General features: G+C 23.6%; 4 protein-coding genes across 4 annotated transcripts; all 4 read right to left on the bottom strand. All coding sequences in view use genetic code 6, as the record gives it.

The window, feature by feature from the left end:
- Positions 1-340: 340 nt before the first annotated feature.
- Positions 341-6,774, bottom strand: TTHERM_01092380 (MSP (major sperm protein) domain protein; the record flags this gene model as incomplete). The annotated part of the gene is made up of 12 exons (XM_001025445.2): positions 341-853; positions 952-1,055; positions 1,121-1,260; positions 1,360-2,157; positions 2,219-2,316; positions 2,382-3,479; positions 3,543-3,782; positions 3,841-4,034; positions 4,258-4,645; positions 4,708-5,247; positions 5,315-5,702; positions 6,251-6,774. The coding sequence occupies 12 exons, from the start codon at positions 6,772-6,774 to the stop codon at positions 341-343; spliced, it is 5,025 nt and encodes a 1,674-aa protein (XP_001025445.2).
- A 786-nt stretch (positions 6,775-7,560) lies between these two features.
- Positions 7,561-10,507, bottom strand: TTHERM_001092361 (hypothetical protein; the record flags this gene model as incomplete). Its single annotated transcript, XM_012800429.1, has 4 exons — positions 9,997-10,507; positions 9,441-9,785; positions 8,896-9,390; positions 7,561-8,840 (listed from the first exon to the last, which is right to left on the bottom strand). The coding sequence occupies exons 1-4, from the start codon at positions 10,445-10,447 to the stop codon at positions 7,561-7,563; spliced, it is 2,571 nt and encodes an 856-aa protein (XP_012655883.1). The 5' UTR covers positions 10,448-10,507.
- A 1,696-nt stretch (positions 10,508-12,203) lies between these two features.
- On the bottom strand, positions 12,204-13,138 carry TTHERM_01092360 (lipase family protein; the record flags this gene model as incomplete). The annotated part of the gene is made up of 2 exons (XM_001025443.1): positions 12,204-12,623; positions 12,689-13,138. The coding sequence occupies 2 exons, from the start codon at positions 13,136-13,138 to the stop codon at positions 12,204-12,206; spliced, it is 870 nt and encodes a 289-aa protein (XP_001025443.1).
- Positions 13,139-15,424: 2,286 nt separating this feature from the next.
- On the bottom strand, positions 15,425-16,867 carry TTHERM_01092350 (EB1 protein; the record flags this gene model as incomplete). Its single annotated transcript, XM_001025442.3, has 3 exons — positions 15,425-16,384; positions 16,474-16,662; positions 16,778-16,867. 3 exons carry the CDS (start codon positions 16,865-16,867, stop codon positions 15,425-15,427), a joined length of 1,239 nt encoding a protein of 412 aa, XP_001025442.1.
- Between the last annotated feature and the right edge of the window lie 753 nt (positions 16,868-17,620).

Below are 17,620 nucleotides of genomic sequence, written 5' to 3'. Positions count from 1 at the left end.
AATGCATTATAGGCTATTACAAATTTAATTGAATAAAATATCATTATATTTGATTAGTTATTTATTTGTGAAAAAAGTCTAAATTTTTATGAAGTTAATTAATTGTTTTATTAATATGAACTTATAAAAAGAATATAAAATGAAATAGTGAATGAATGAATAAATGAAATATTTAACAAATAAGTGATTATTAGATTTATAACGATCTTTCTATCGTTGTTAATTAATTTTTACTAAGTTATTTACTTTTAATTAAATATTTATTATTTTTCTATTTTTGTTAGCAATTTATTTGGTATCATTTTTATTAATTTATTTATTTATTTTATTTTAATTAATCTCATTTATCTATTGGCATTACAAAAGTTTTTGCTACTCTTAGCAAATCGCACTCTTTTCTTGTAGTTTCTTAAATGACATTGAAGAAAGTATTTTCCATTATAAGATCTACTAGATCCACAAATTCATCTTATAAAAATAAGAATCTGTAGTCATTAGCTGCAGAGGGCTCTTCTTCCTCATCCACGAAACCATCATAAACTACTTACTCTGACTCCTCTGAATTTAATGCATTTCTGCCCTTACTTTCGTTATCTAAGCCTTTTTATATTTTTTAAATATCTGCAGGATCTTCACCGTTGAAACTAGCATATAAAGCAACAGGTTAATTGTCAATTCTTCTGATTATATTTTCAGTATAGGTTTCATTTAATATTTCATTAATAGCCTTTTCAATAATTAATTCAAAAGCATGCTTGTATGCTATGTTTTTTCCTTAGAAAAGGTCCTTAGCTTATAACTGCTTATTAGTATCCTTTGAAGATTTGTGCTTGAAGCTGTTAATTAGTTCAACCTGAATAATTTTTAAAATAAATCAATCAATTTTATTCAACTTATTTTTTGTTTTGACATTATCAAAAATGAAAATTTAGTTATATTTAATTTAATTACATCTAAAACAGAGGTCTTCTTCACTCTTAAAAATAATGTCTCCTTTTCAACTCCTGAATTGCTATTTTGAGATTACTAAGATACTGTTTTATTTTTTTGATCTCCTTTTTATTTATAAAAATAATAATTAATTAATTAGGATTTTATTTACAAATGAATGAATGAATACCTGCATCCCATTATATTGTGCACTCTAATTCCCCTTCATAGACTGAAGGCTCATATGAGCTGACTAAAGTTACTTTAAGTTCAATAAAGGAATTAGGTTCTAATGTCCCATTCATAGGCTCAATAGTGCATTCATCTCCGCTTTTTATTTTATATGAAGTAAAAATATTTAAAATGATGAAAAATCAATCACTTCTTAAGATTAATTAGATTTTTAATTTTCGAATATTGATTAATTACCACATTAGTCCTGGTTTATTTGATGATAAAGCAAAACTTGATGTTCCGAAATCATAACTAAGTTTTTGAGTTTCGCTTAGGTTGTAGAGGATAATGCAACGATGAGCAGCTTTACCTGGTTTCATCTCACCAAAATCTATTTCTTCTATGGAAAAGAACACCTTGGAACCTATTGTGGACACAAATGACCTTTAGCGAGGAATCTCTTCTTTTTTGAGGTTTGATTTAGAATTAGATTTTTTGGAATATCCAGTTCCTTCAATAAAGAGTGATATCTCTTAATTGACTTTGACGAAGTCATAAACTATGATCTTTAACTCATGATAATAGGTTTTAGACTCTAAGGGCTTGAATAAGCAGTATAAATATGACTTTTCGTTTGGAAGTAAATTGTCTTGATTTTTTTCAATGTCAAATATATTAAACTTAGAGTCAATAGGATTGTTGTATTCGTCTTTTTCAACAATTTCAACTTTATATGAAATTTTGCTAGAGCCAACATTTAAGACTTCAATAGGAAACTTGACTGGAATTAGCAATCCTATAGGTGTATCTGGTAACTTATAGTTTTTCTTTTTTACTGCAAGCAGACCTTCTAATGGAGCAAGTGCCATACCTTACAGATTAATTTGGAGAGGTTTTCCATTTAAAATTTACAGCACTACTCTTAACTAATGTTTTTCTCCACTTACTTTTTTATTCTTTTTGCTCTTGAAAGGTAAATCATTTTCATCAATATTGCTTGGATTGTAGACCAACTCAACATCTTTAAGCTCTCCCTTCTTCAAAGTTCCGCTCCTACAAATTTTATAAATTAAAATTTTCATTAAAAAAAATAGATTAATAAATAAATAAATACCTTGGTTAAATCTAAAAAATATTCCTTTCCAAAATAGCCTTTTCAAAAGCTTCTTCTTCATCTGGCTCACCGGGATCTGCCCAAGGCTCTACTTCAATCTATTTGTTGAGTTTGTTGGTTTGTTTATTTATTTAGTTTTATGGATATGAAATAATTTATTTACTTAGTTGTCAGATGGTAATTTGAAGTTCCAATCTAGGTCTGTTCCTCCAGCATTCTGGATAGTGATAACTATTTTACGGGGTTTGTTGGCATTTTTAGCTGGTAGATATCCGAAATTCCATTCAAATTATTTAATTCTTTTTTAGAGTTGTTAAGCTTCACTAAAGTTTAATTATTCGATGTTAAGATATTATTTTTCGTCTTCATTTAACTCGCTTTGTAGTTCAGAGTTAATTTTATTGATTTAAAAGTTTTCCCATAAAGTTGCAACTGAAATAGAATCGTTTCTAACATCTACAATTTTTAAAAGAGGGTAGCTTCCTTTTGCTTAAATTTTTAATGAGCATTTTTATGTTATGAATTTTCTGTTTGCACTAGTTGATCTTCCCTTAGCTTCTGCCTTAGGATTCTTCTCTGATGCTATAACATCCATTATCAAGTCATAATCTGCTACAATTGTAGGATTGAAAATAATACCTATATCTACCTTAGAATTAGCAGCAATAATTCCTGACTTAAAATCTAAACTAAAATTTTTTTCTAAATTTTCTTGTTACTCCACGTCATCAACATCTTAACTTTCGTCTGCGTTCCTTGCAGGGCGGAGTTTCAACTCAATGTAGAATGTCACATTTGAGTAGTTGTGCAAAGTAGCGTATTTCTTGTCTCTAAAATTAACTTTTACTACATCAAACTAGAGCTATTCAGGAGTAATGCTCAAAGAACCATCTCCACCTGCTCCAAATATTTCAAAATTATATGCAACTTCCATAGGATCTCTCATTTTCATTGGTTTATCAGGATCTCCACTTCCTGGTAAGTGATATCCTATCAAATTCTGACTATAGTCCATGATCTCTTTAACAAATAATGGAACCTTGATTTTATAGCTTTTCTTTTTATAAGGAATGAAAGAGCAGTCAAGGAAAATGTGTTCATTTGGTTGAATTTTTCCATTGACAGGCTCCAAATAAAGCTCTTCACTATATTTTTCAGGTACTTTAATTTCATATTCCAAAGTAACTCTTGAAAGATTCTCAACTTTTACTTTTTATCTTGAATAGACACCTGTGAATGATGGAGGGAAATAGACCTTGCCCTTATTATTAAATTAAAATTAAATTAAGAGAAAAACAAAATTGAGTTAAAATAAATTTATTACTTCATTTTGGAGGTGTAATTTAGGCTTCGAGCAGTAACCATGAGTGTAGAGATTAAGTGTAGTAGAAGAATTATTATTCAAGCTGCAAGTCAATACGTTATTGTAGGCCTTATATTCAGTAGGTCTGAACTCAACAGTAATTATAAAGAAGGACTTTCCTTCTACCATTCCAGCGTTAGGAAATACTCTGTAAGTTTTGGAAGGGTCAGGTAAAAATTTAAAATATGTTGGTGTATCAGACTGTTTTTAAATAAAATTTACTTTAAATTTATTTATATTTTTAATTTTAATTTTTTACATTATTTTTTATTTCAACAGTTTAGTAAAGCGAGTCTTCTAAAGAGCAAGCTGCAAAGTAAATTTTGTTTGAGGGTGAAAATTCAAGGATAGGGATGAAGGGCTATGAGTTGATCCCGAATGAGTGGCCAACACAACGTAGAGACCCTGAATAAGGAGGAACCGTTTCATCTCCAATTAAGTCCATTGTACTAGCTATTATAGAAAAAATAAATAAATAAATAAATTTAAATTGATAAATTTTAAAATTTATTTAAAATAATAAAATTAAATTTAAAATTTTTTATGATATCAAAACTATAAAATAATTTAAATTCTTTTTATTGTTTGTTTCATTTTTTATTACGGTTTTTTTAAAAATGATATTTTTGAAATTTTAGTTCAAATAATTTGAAAAATTTGATGTAAATTTTATTACTTTTCTTAGTTACAAGAGTGTTGCTCAATTTAAGGTTATCTCTGAATGAGCCAGTAAATGTTTTAGATTAATTTTTTTGAATATCTTCAATCATTTTTTATGTTATTTTACTGCTGTATTTGAATACAAAGAATTGCAAATATTAGAAATAATACTAAGAATTCTTGACTGGCCTAAAGGTAACTTCAAAAATTTTTGTTGTGTTAGGTTTCATTGAAGCAGTCTCAGGTCTAACCATAAATACAGGATATAAATCACCATTTACATTTTCTTTTTATTGGATTGTCCAAAAAACAGTAATCTTACATTACAATTTATTAGTTAGCTCAATTTATTTGGCACCACTTTCCATCATGCCCTCCTAGAACCCAAAATCAATAATATCTTCCTGGATTATGATAATTTAAATAGAAATAAAATTAATTATTAATTTTTTCCTAAAAATATTACGTTTAATTAAATTAATTTGCAATCTGAATTAGCAGGCAAAAACATTTCTTTATGTAAAACAACTTAATTTGGATTCAAGATTGGGTTAGTTGCATTATTGGGATCATCTATAACATAGGAAGCAGCCATCATTCCATCTTAGATTAAATTTGGATCTTGTTGTATGGAATTCTGTTATCTGTTTGAAAATCCTATGGCGGTTTAAGATGCTTTTTAAATAATAGAATTATCTTTTTTCATATTTGATTAAAGAGACTGCAGTTGAGAGGCCTTTTAGCTTCCTAACAAAGCTATTCCATTTTTATTCAAAGAACTTAATTAAGTATTTTTCTCTAAATTATTCTAGTTTTAAGAATATTTGAGCAAAAAAGCATTCTCCATGTATTTGAAATCAATTTCAGATAATTTACCCCAAATAACTCTTCTTCTAAACGATTCAATATGTTTTTATACAATAGGCAATGGCTTAATCAAGAGATCATAGCAAGTACCTAACAAATCAACTGGAAATACTTAGTGATTTCTAACTACACAAAAAATCTAAAATATTTTAAATATGAAATTAATTTATTAAAAAATATTAATTTATTTATTTGATTTGATTTACTCTTTCATAGTAGCATATAGTATGTCTTGGTTTAAAATAAATAATTATTCTAGCATTTGATTTAGGTTTTACAACGCCTCTCACTTAACTCATAGCAAAAATATTATTCGAATCGTTAGTAAATTAAAATGAAGTAGGTAAATCGCTCATATTTTGTATAGTTAGCAATCTGCTTGTTTCATTACCAATTTTCACTTCCCCAAAATTTATACTTTAAGTGCTTAAGCGAACATCAAACCCCACTGCATTACCACTGCAAGCAAATACTAAATCATTACCACCTGGACATATAACTTTATAGTGAACAACAGATATGAGACCTACTACCAAAGGAGTGTAAGTAACTTTAACTAAAAAGCTGCTCTTTGGAGGTATTTCTCCTTGATTTCTATTTAAAATATTAAAAATCATAAAAAAATTGAAAAAAAATATCATTTTAATTTATTCATTAAAAATAATTTAAATATAATTGATAAACTTCATGAAATGCAATAAAATTTGATAAGGCAAATAATTATCTAAATATTCTATTCACCAATTTCACTTTATGTAAAATCTTTTATTTTAAATATTTATGTTCCTATTAGTACTTATAAATAACTTGAAGTATTATATTTGTAAAAGTTTCTTTAAAAATAAATGTCTTTTTAATCAAATTTTTAATTAAAAATCATTTTAATATTGCTAAAAAAAATGAGTTTTCATCTAAATATTTAAAGCTAAAAGTTATAATTTTTTTAATTTTTAAGAAGAGATTGAATAAATACAATCTTAGCTGTTTTAATTTGAATTTGTTTGTTTGTTTTTTTGTTTGCTTATCTGTATCTTTTGTTAAGTTACAATTTATTGCATTTAAAAGTTTTATATTAGAAATTTCAATTTTAGCTATTGAGAAACAAAATCGAGTAGCATTTGAGATAAATTATGAAATTTTACACATCAAGAGAGAATGCATTATCTTTGTACTCATCATCAACAATTTTTACAATACTAAAAGTAGCAGTTACTTAAGATTGATTTTTGATAGTTATCTCTTTCACTAATTATTTGCCAATGAGCAGCTGCTCAAAATTAAGTTTTTAAGTGCTAAGAGATATGTAAGGATACTTGCCAATAGCTGAAACTTTTGTAATTATTGGCTATTAATAGGGTAAATTTAAAATAATGTTTCCAATAATTGCTGTTGCTTCTTTTGGAGTATAGCTCACATTAAATGATATTCTTCCTTTACTAGGAATATGGCCTGAAAGAGGAGTAATCTCGAATGCTTATGATTCAAAGTTGAATTCACAAGGCTAATTATTAGGATTTTCTAAATAGAACAATCTTGAAGTTGTTTAGTTAACCGTACAAAATCCTAAATCAATTGCAGTAGTTAGATTTGTTTTAATTGGCTTAAATTCAATTGCTTTATTTAATTCTGCTGCTTTTTCAGAATTATAATCTTCGTAATCAGACATCTTTTAGGACAAACTTATTTTTTACTTTAAAATACTATTTCCTTATTATTCTTTCTTTTTATTTGATAATGCAACCTAATTATTATAAGGTCTTGTTTAGTTGAGAGTTCTATTTACAAACTAACTTTTTTATCTATTTAGTGAGTTGTTTCTCTCTTTACTTGCTTGCTTGCTTGCTTAATTATTTGTTTGTTTGTTTTCTCTACTTAAAGAAGACTTTATATGTATGATAAGATATATATAATATTTACTGCTTAATCTTATAAAATTTATTAACAAAGGACTTTAATTGATTAATTTTATGAAGTAAAAAACTAACACAGATTTATTTAGGTTTCGAAACTGTCCTAAATATGAATATAAATAAATTATTACTAATTAAATTAGAAATTAGATGGTGGGGAAGTTTTGAAATTCTTTATAAAGATTTTCAAATTTGTAATTATCAATAAATAAATTAATTAATTATTTAAATTAAAAAATATATTAAAAGCCAGTGGTCTATGAGTTATTTTTAATTTTAAAATATTTCACTAAACTTTTCATTAATAATGATTAACTAAAATGAATTTAAATTATTTGAAAATCGTGTACATTATAGAAAGTAGTTTCATATAAAATTAAATATTTTTATTTTTACAATTAATATTTTTATATAATTTTCACAATATATTTATTTATTTATTTATTTTCATACTTTGCTTCAATTTAAGTTGAATTCAAATTAAAAATATAAATTAATATCTTAATTTTAAAATAATGTTTGGCTGAGCATTTTTTTGGTTTTCACATTTATGATTTAAGAATTAATTCATAATATTCATAAAATATGATAGGAAAATATTAAACTTTGAGTGAATCTCTTTCTTCTTCGTCTTTAACTTTAATAAACTCTTAGAATATCTTGTTTGTGTTTTTTCCAAATTTTTCTTCATAAAGACTTTACTGTTTTTATTAAATTACTTCAGATAAATCGTTTTTCATGTCTAAGAAATCATCGGCAGAAGGTATAAATTGGAGAGAGAAGTTAGGGCATTTGTTTGTTTAATAAAGCTTAAGGGATTTTAAATTTTAAAATAATGCGTCTTGGATGAATTAATTGTAATTTTAATCTATTTTTTAAGCTAATTAAGAATACAAGTTAACTTGACTAATGTTATGAATTTTTGGAATGCATTCGAAATTAACTATGGAGAATTTTTCATCATAAAGTTTTTTAATTTAAGCAATTTTTTCTGTCCAAGTTGATTTTTAGCCTTATTTTTAAGTTGAATTCTCTATAAATTACTCAACATCAAGAATACTTTGACTGTTTGATATTACTTGCACTGTAAGCATGTTTAATGCCAGTTCATTATTCTCACTGTACAATATTAACTTGAAATAGTCATCACAAAGCTTTTTTTAGAATTCATTTTATTCATTTGGTAATTTAATATTCAACAAAAAATCCAACTCGCTTTTTATATCTAATTAAATGTTATAAATTGACTTCATGTAAATGTTCATAAATCTCACCACGAATTTATTTCTGTGAATTAAAAGATCATAAAGATACTGAGGATTATCAAAAAGCAGCAGCATCTAGAAAACTAAAAATTATTCCTAGTCTCGAGGGGCCATCTTGCTATAGTTAAATTCATAAGCTTAATCTACCACAAGGCTTTTCATTTTACTTAAAATATTCCCTATAAAAATCTTATAGAAAGTCTCGTTGCTGAAGAAATAAAGAAGCAAAATAGCAACATAGACCATAATTTGGCAATTTTAAGATAATTAATATTCTTGGTCTAATCTTACATTAAAGTAATTCTTTAAAATATAATATTCGCAAAAAGATTTCAGCTCTTCTGTTGATTATGAATTAATCAATTTAGTAAAGTAAATTGCTTTAAAGCAAACATCATAAATGGTATCCCACTGTTTTTTTAAAATCTTCTTGAGCTCATTCGTATTAATTTTCAATTAACTTTCCAATTATCTTTCTTACTCTTCATATTTCTAATAATAAGACAAACAGTCAATCAAGTCAAGAGGTTTCCATAATTTTTTGGGCATATTTTCATCTATTTTTAAAATATTCAAATTTTATTTGCTAAATAAATCTTTAAAAATGTTTACTTTGCTTAATTTAATTTTCATCTATATTCGATTTTTGTTTTCTTTCATATTTATTCAGTATTTATTATAAAATTACTTCTGAAGATGCTGATTGAGGTTATAATTGTTTTTCTTATTTCTTTTATGAAGCTGATTTTAACTTTAGTTATGGTTCAACAAGCAATCTCGAGGAAGATTCTTGATTGATCAATTTTATCTCTTGTTGTTGCTCTTCTTTTGTTTGCTCTTAAAATATATTACTTTCTTTTTATGCCAAAGAATTTTAGAGGTTCTCCTTTTTTTCTTCCTCTTCGTCGTCCACATCTCTTTAAACTCTAATTTATCTTTAAGAATTATCTAATTGAGATTTTTATCTTATGAACTCTTAACTCAATTAATTTGATATGTTTTAAATGTCTTCAATGTTCTATACAGATTAATCATCAGATTGGTTTCTTTCTTCATCTTACTTGTTTTCTTCTTAATTTGCATTGTTTTGTTCTCCTATTCTTATGTCTTTAATCTAATTTTACGGCTGCTTATATAACTAAAAAAAATATATTTACTGCCACTATTCATGTATTACTGAAAAGCTCTAGGAAGTTAGATTCTTCTTTGATTTGGCTGTTAGCCAGCTTCTCCAATTTTATTAGGAAATTTAATCAAGCTTTTTTCCTCGTCAGGGAAGAGCTGCAAAACAACTTTCCTTTCAAATATCCCATCTAAAATGGGAGGGAATAACCCTTAAGATTCTTAAGATTGACTGTCTGAAATCATTTTCTTTTGGTATATCTTAAAATTAAAAGATAAAAAGTTTTTTTATTTTTTTTAGATCTTGCTTGAAGAGACACTAGAGCCATTTTACATACCAGGCTAAGCATTACTTTCAAATTCTTAAATTTAGTTATATCCTTTATTTTTTATATTTATTAAAAGTTTAAAGGTAAGTTGACTTATTTTATCAAATATCAAATATTGATTGATTGATTATATATAAAATATCTTATAAATAGACAAATGTAGAAGCAAATTTTAAAAAGATTTTATTAATATTTTATCCATTTATTTATCTAATTATCTTAAAAATAAAATATTTTTTAATAAAATAAATAAATAAATTACTCTCTAAGTGAGCGTGCATCTTATTAATTAAATCTAGTGCTTTTATCTTTGCCTTCTTAAAAGTAATAAGAGGTAATCTCAAACTAGAGTAGTAAAGTTGATCATTTTTTTTGTTAAAGAGCATTTATATAACTAATTCAACCTAAAGCTGGTCATCATCATTGAGAGAAAACTCTCCTACTTATCTAATTATCTTTATTAACTCCATTATATCAGCTTTATCGAGTACAAAATTTTTTTAAATAATTTCATACATCAAATCAACTACTATATTTGCTGGTAGATAATTGCAAGATGTCAGTAAAGCTAAAGATAAGTATAGATTAAGCTGTTCTTCGTTACCTTTTTAGAAGATGAAATCATCTTCAGATATTATATTCTAATTAATAAGCTATTGTCTGTCCAATTTTAGTAAGTTGACAAATAGCTTCTCCTTTTTCAATCTTATCATTTTTGGTGTTTAATATCTATATATCTATCTATTTTACTATGCTAATTGATTAAATTTCAATTAATCTTTATCAGTGTAAATAAATAAATAAACAAGTAATTATAAAAATTAAACATATTATTTAACATATTTGCAAATAAAATTAAGATTTGCTGTAATTTAATATACTATCAATAACACTTATTAAAGCTAGACAATACTAATATAATCAATTTTTTATGCATATTTAAGTAATAAAACAATTTAATATTAATTAATAAATATTTATTTTTTCAAAAAATCACAAAATAAATGATATAATCTTTAAATCAACTTGAGAGTTACTTTTCTTTAAATAATACTTAGTAACAGCTAATATGAATAAAATTAAATTTTTAATGAAGATATTGGCATTCAAAAAATTTTATATTAGAATATTATTAACTACTTTAAAAAAAGACCGAAATTGAGGATAAATTATGAAATTAACAAATTCATTGCTGTAAAACATAAATTATATATTTCAAAAAAATAAGAAGCTATTATTAAATAAATTTTTTAATAAAAATGCAAATAAATTTAAGGTTTTGACTATCAAAAATACTTAAAAACAGCTAGACAGACAGACAATCATAGTTTTATTAAATTTATGAAAGATATTAAAAAAACAATTTTATAATAAAAAATGATTATCTACTTGCTGAAGATCAATCAATAATAAAAACAGAGTTTTTTTATACAGGAATATCTTAATTTTTAAGTATAAATGTGTTTGAATTAAATTTGAATTGCTATTACTTTTTTACAAAGAATCCATTATTATTATTTATGTTTGTTTTTCTAAAGATTTTTTATCAATTTCAATAATTTAATATCTAATATTAATAGTTAACTTTTAATATTAAAAATAACTGTTTTCTAATTAAAAAATTAAAAGAATTTTAAAAAAATAAAATATAAATACTTTTTTTTAAAAATCAAAGAAAATAGATTGTATACTTAATATCTAATCCTTTTTTAAAAATTAAAATTATTCTTTTAATTAAATTTATAAATCACATCAATCTATTTTTTTTAATTATGCTTAATTTTGCAAAAATGATATACTCTAATATTTGAAAAATATTTTTTAATAAAAAAATTAATTTCTAAATATTATTAATTAATTACCATATCTAAAATTTATATTTGAGAAGTTAAATAAAGGAACCATATATGAATAGATAGAATTCAAAAAAATATATTATGTATTTCTTATCTCTTTACTATGGTTAGTAGAACAAATGATAAAATCTTTTTATTTATTTAATTATAAATGAAAAATTAAGAAATTAAATTTTTAATAAAATATCTAATCAATACAATTATTCTAATTATTTTATCTTGTTGAATTTGAGCTCTTATATAATATAATAAATAATAAATTATTTATTTATTTATTTTAATAAAACCTAACCAATGCTTTTATTTTTTGAAATAAAATATTAAAAAATAAAATAACCTATTTAAAATAAAAATAAATTGATTGTTTTTTAAAATTTAGTATTGTACCAAATTTAAATTTTATATCGGTAATCTTTTAGAGAACCCTTGCTTAATTTTTAAAGTTTTTGTTAATAATTAAAATTATTTTTTTACATATAAGACAGATAGAAGTTTTTCTTTTTTGTAAAAAGAATTTAGAAAATACAAAAAAATTAATTTATTAAAACTTTAATTTTATTTCTAATTTTAAGTTAATTTAGTTTATAATTATTTTATTTATTTTAAATAACTTTCATTAACAGGTAACAATTGTTTTTAACCAATCCCATTTAAAGTATGTTCCGTGATCTACTGGATTAGCAGCTACTGTAACGCTATTAGCGCAAAAAGTGCTTTCTCCAGCATCGCATTGATTTTACTTAAATCCAAACAAAAGGAAAGAATTGTAAAACACCTCATGACTGTGATGCTCAAATTTAAAGGGAAAAACAGAAGGAGGTAAATGAGGAACTGGATCAGCACCATTAGTAATTCTTGCATGCTCCAAAGCAAAATTTTAGGTGTTAAACCAATTAGCGAATTTCGAACAGCCTACTCTAGGTGAACCGAAATTATAGAAAGCATCAATAGGTTTATTTCCATTTAATTCATAAATCAATGGTATGGAGAGAGTACTAATAGCAGCACCAAGAGAGTGTCCTGTAACAAAAAGCTTTATTTTTAAATAATATATAAGATTAAATATAAGAAGAATGAAAGTTAATATATTTAACTTACTTTTGCAGAAGAGTACTTTTAACGGAGAGTGAGGAAAGCATCTTTTAATTGACCTTTTAATAAATCAAATTGCTTGTAGAATCCTTAATGGACTTAGCAATTTTCACACAAAGGGTAAGATGTTTTTTAAGTATCTATGTCAGTTACCCAATTAGTCAAAGACCAAGGAATTGTTCCTCTGAAGGCGACAATAATAGCTCCATGTTATTTAGAGAATCCCAAATATCCAAATGCGTTTTTGGCTGAGTTAGATATGAGCTACATATCCGATAAACCTTCAGGAAATTGTTAACAAGAAGGACCACAGCTCCATTATCTAATTTTAGCTTCACCACAATAGGAAATAAGAGAAAAGTTAGCTAAATCTTATGAGAGGTCTTCACTGTAATTGAAACTTTAGCAAGCAGCTATAGCAACAAAAGCTAGCAATAAGGTGGCTTTTATTGACATAATTATTTATTTTTTTTACTACTTTTTAAATTTTTTCTATAAAATTAGAATTATATTTTTTAATTTGTTTGCCTTAAATTTAATTATTATAAAACAAGCAAAGAAACAATACGTACGATATTTATTTATTTATTTTTTACTTAACCTCTTTAAAAAATAATCTTGTTGATTACAGAAATAAAGAATTTAAATAAATAAATAAAAATTGTGGATGTGCTTTTACTCTTTTTTAATTTATTAAGTGATTAAATATACCTCGAAGATAAATAAATATTGATCAAAAGTTAGTTGAAGATGATCTAGCTATTATTAATATCCACAAAATCTTAAAACTCAAGTAGGATAACTTTGATGTCATTATTAAATTAAGAAATTCAAAAAAAATTAGCTCTAACATTTCTTTAATTTTTTCAGAAGCAACCTTCTAATAATTTTATATCTATCTTTATTTTTTTTTAGAAATCCATCAAATTTACAATAATAATTTTGAGTATCAATTATTCAAAATCATCTATTTCTTATAATTGGTTGCTTAGTATAGTTTCATTAAATAAATTGTAAACATAATTTTCAAAATGAAAAATATATTTTAAAAGAAGAAAGATAAAAGTTATTTTTAACTAAATTACTTATTAACAGAGTTAAAGAAACAAAGATTTTACAGTTAAGTCTGTTTAAAAAATTTATTTTTTATATTTATTTGATTTTAAAATTACTTTTACAAATTGTTTTGGAGAAGTGACTATCTTGGTAACTCACTCTCCTTTCGAAGGGGGACTTAAAAAGTATTTTCCAATTAATTATTTTAGTAGCTAATAAATAGGCTTTTTTAAAGAATTTTAATTTTCCTAACTTGAAAGATTACCATATAACGAAGTTAAGCAGCTTACCAAAATAATTTATTTGTTATCAATCACACCTTATTTTATTAACTATAAGAATTTGTAGATTCAAACACGAGTAAGATTAAAATAATTAACATATAGAGAGTAATATTCATTCTTTTATTTAATTAATAACTAAAAATAGTTGCGGTGCAAAATGATTCAACCTTGCTTAACCTTTTTTGGCTAAAAATTAATTCAGAGACAAAAAGTGCCTTCAAATAGTCATTTTTACTTCTAAGTTTATAGAAAGAAATAAAAAATTCATTTATATTTAAAAGAAAAAATGTTTTGAAAAACAAACAAAATATTTTTTATATTAAGTTATTTACAAATTGAGTTTCATAAAAATCATCATATAAATGCCAAATAAATAGACAATAAAATAATTATTTCACAAATGAAACTAAACATTAATGCATATATCAAATAAAATTTGATATAAAATTATTCAATTATTTACTTTCAAAATTAATAAATCTAAAATTTTGTGTTTGTTTGAAACAAAAATAAATAAATTTATTAAAAACCATTTAAGAAAAAAAAATAAAAATTCTTAGTCACATACATAATTTTAGATTTAATTCATATTTGACCTTTTTTAATAATAAATCTTAAAGTAAAATAATATCTTTTACAAAAATAATTAAGTAAATCAACAAATATAAAAGAAAATATTGAAATTTATTTAATAAAATATACAAATGTAGTAATATAATTTATATTTTTGTATTAATTTTGATGAATTTCATTTCTATTTATATAAATATGAATTAAAATATATAAATTGAACATAAACAATTAAAAAATTTTAGTTTCTCAAAAATAGAGTAATTATTTTCATTACTATTTAAGCTGTTTCTATTAAATTTAAATAAGAAAATAGTAATAATTCTAAACTATATTTTCACAATTATTATTTTATTAAATGTTTAGCTTAATATTTTTATATACTGTAATTCCAATTAAAATGATTTATATTAAGGTAAATTTTTTCTTTTCTAGCTTTAAGGTGACTAAATCATATGCTTGGTTTGGGAGAAATGCCTTGGTATGTGAGAATTTACTGCATATAAAATTAAATAATTTATTTTTTTATTTAATATTCTCTCCTATTTTCATTTCATAATGAAAAATTAATAAAAATTTGGATTATTTAGTTTATTATTTATTCTTAATTGAGCTTAACAATTCTTTTAATTAAGTATTTATATTTTTAGCTTATAAATTAAAAATTAGTCTTTTTGATAATAAATTTACTAAGTTAAATTTTTTTTTAAGAGCAAAAAAATATAACAAAAATGTTATTTTTTGATAGATTGGTATTATAAAAAATTGAATATAAATTTTACAAAATTATAAACTGATATGATATGGTTAAGTATTTAAATTAAAATTTTTGTCAATAAATGATAGTTTAAATTGAATTTAAGATTTGCATTAATTCTTCTTTATCTAACTTAGAGTCTATTTTTTATTTGTTTAAAATATTTTTTATTTATTCTAGCTTTTATTCAGTTTAGAACATAGCCAATCTACTACTAGTGTGACTTTTAGAGTCTGTTAAAGAAGAAGTAGAGCTAGATGAATTTAAAACAGAGTCGCTTTCTTTAAAAATTTTATCTGAATTAGTAGGTGTTTTATTTTTGGTAGACTCATCTTTAGATTCAAGCTATTTGAGTAGGGTAATATTACTTTAATTGGTTTAGAAATTCAAAGTAGGATATTTATTGAATTGATTATTGTTCATGAAAAAAGGACACTCTAAATTACTATTGTTATTTGATGATTGCTATGTAGAATCCTCTTGATTGAGTTTCTTTGGTTGATTTAGCAAGAATGATGATACCACTGGGTTAAATGGCGAGACTTATTATTAATTTAAATTATATTCTTATTTAGCTGAATTTTGTTAACTTAACAAAGGTTTCAAGTCACTATTACTTTTTTAAAACTTCTACAAAGCAGGCTCTAGCAGCTACTTTTTAGGAATTATATTTATGCTATTAATATTTTCTTTATCTAAATTTTATAAATTTTTGTTTTCTTATTTATGAGTTTGATTTTGCTAATTTCCTAAAGCATTTGGTTAGGAACTTTATTATTGCTATTATTCTTCATTTTCTTCATCTTCATTTTGCTTTGCTATTTCTCTCTCCATATCTTTAAAATTACCATAAATCATAGTATATTAGGGTAGAACTCCTCCTCCACAAAAGCTCAAGTCAGGTTCTTAAAATCCTCTTCTCTTTTTAGCTTCGTAGCCTTTTCCTTTATCTTTGCAGTTAAGTTCAAAAAACCTTTTCATCCATTGTGCAAATTCTAAGTTGTCTTGATATTTAACTTTTACTAGTTTCTCAATCTACAATAATAAATAAACGAAAGTGATTAAGTAAGTAAATTAATATGAAGTAAAAATAAAATGTATTCAAATCTATTTATAAGAATTACGGGTATGGCTTTTGCTACTTAGACAGAGTCAAACCCCTTTTATAACAACTTAAAATTATGCGTGAATTCATATTCGTGCTTTGCTTTCCACTTAAGTTTATTCAAAGGAATCTTACCAGGGTATATTACATCGAAAAGCTAACAATAAATATTACCACTACCTAATTGCTCCACCTTAGTAACTTGTACCTTTTTAAAAAAATATTAACTTGAGTTCTTTCTCAACAAAAAACAATAAAAATATCATTTTTTTGTAAGACAGTTAAATAAATTTGATTAATTTACAAAAAAACAAATAAATTACTTGCAATAAATTATTTATCCATTATAAGAGTTCTGAGCGAGAAATGAAGCATTTCTCATCCATAGGTCCAAAATTTAACTTCTTAGACATATTTTAATATGTTTTTGTTTTACTTTTTACTATTTTATCTTTTAAATTGTTTTTAAATGCTTATGTTAATGTTAAAATTTGCAATGAACGTTGAACGGCTAATCTTAATTTATAATACTTAAAGCAATATATCCTTTTTGATTTATTAATTATTTTACTCAATCCTACTCTATAAAATTATTAAATTAAATTTCAAATTTAAATCCTCAATCTTATCGGATCAGCAATAAATGAATCAATGAATGCTACACTTAACAAATACTTGTAATAATAAACAAACAAATTTTCATTATAAATATCTATTCAATTTAGGATGCTAATAATATTTAGAATCTTCTACTTTTTCATATTGTCAATAAAATTTAAACATCAAAATATATTTAAAAATTTTTCAAATTGAGATGAGCTTCATATTCTCAGTAATATTTATCCTAAAATATTTTTTATATAAATATTAAGTCGTTATCTGAATATGATATAAGCAAGTAAGTTAAAATTAAAATTTTTGTCTCAAAATTAAATTTTCAATTAAAAAAACATTCATTATTATATTTTTCTAAACATTAGTATTTTGTTTAGAAAACGAATTTATTAATTCTATAAAAAAAATAATTTTATTTCAATATAATTTATTTATTTTAATTAAAAATAATTATACAAAATATCAATTAACTTACTTTCTTATTACAAAATCAATAATGAATAATATTTATTTTGAATAAAATAATTATTTAAATTTGATAAAATTACAAA

Source organism: Tetrahymena thermophila (assembly GCF_000189635.1).
Source record: "Tetrahymena thermophila SB210 genomic scaffold scf_8254241, whole genome shotgun sequence".
Taxonomy (NCBI): Eukaryota; Ciliophora; class Oligohymenophorea; order Hymenostomatida; family Tetrahymenidae; genus Tetrahymena; species Tetrahymena thermophila.
This window is presented reverse-complemented; position numbering and strand designations above follow the sequence as displayed.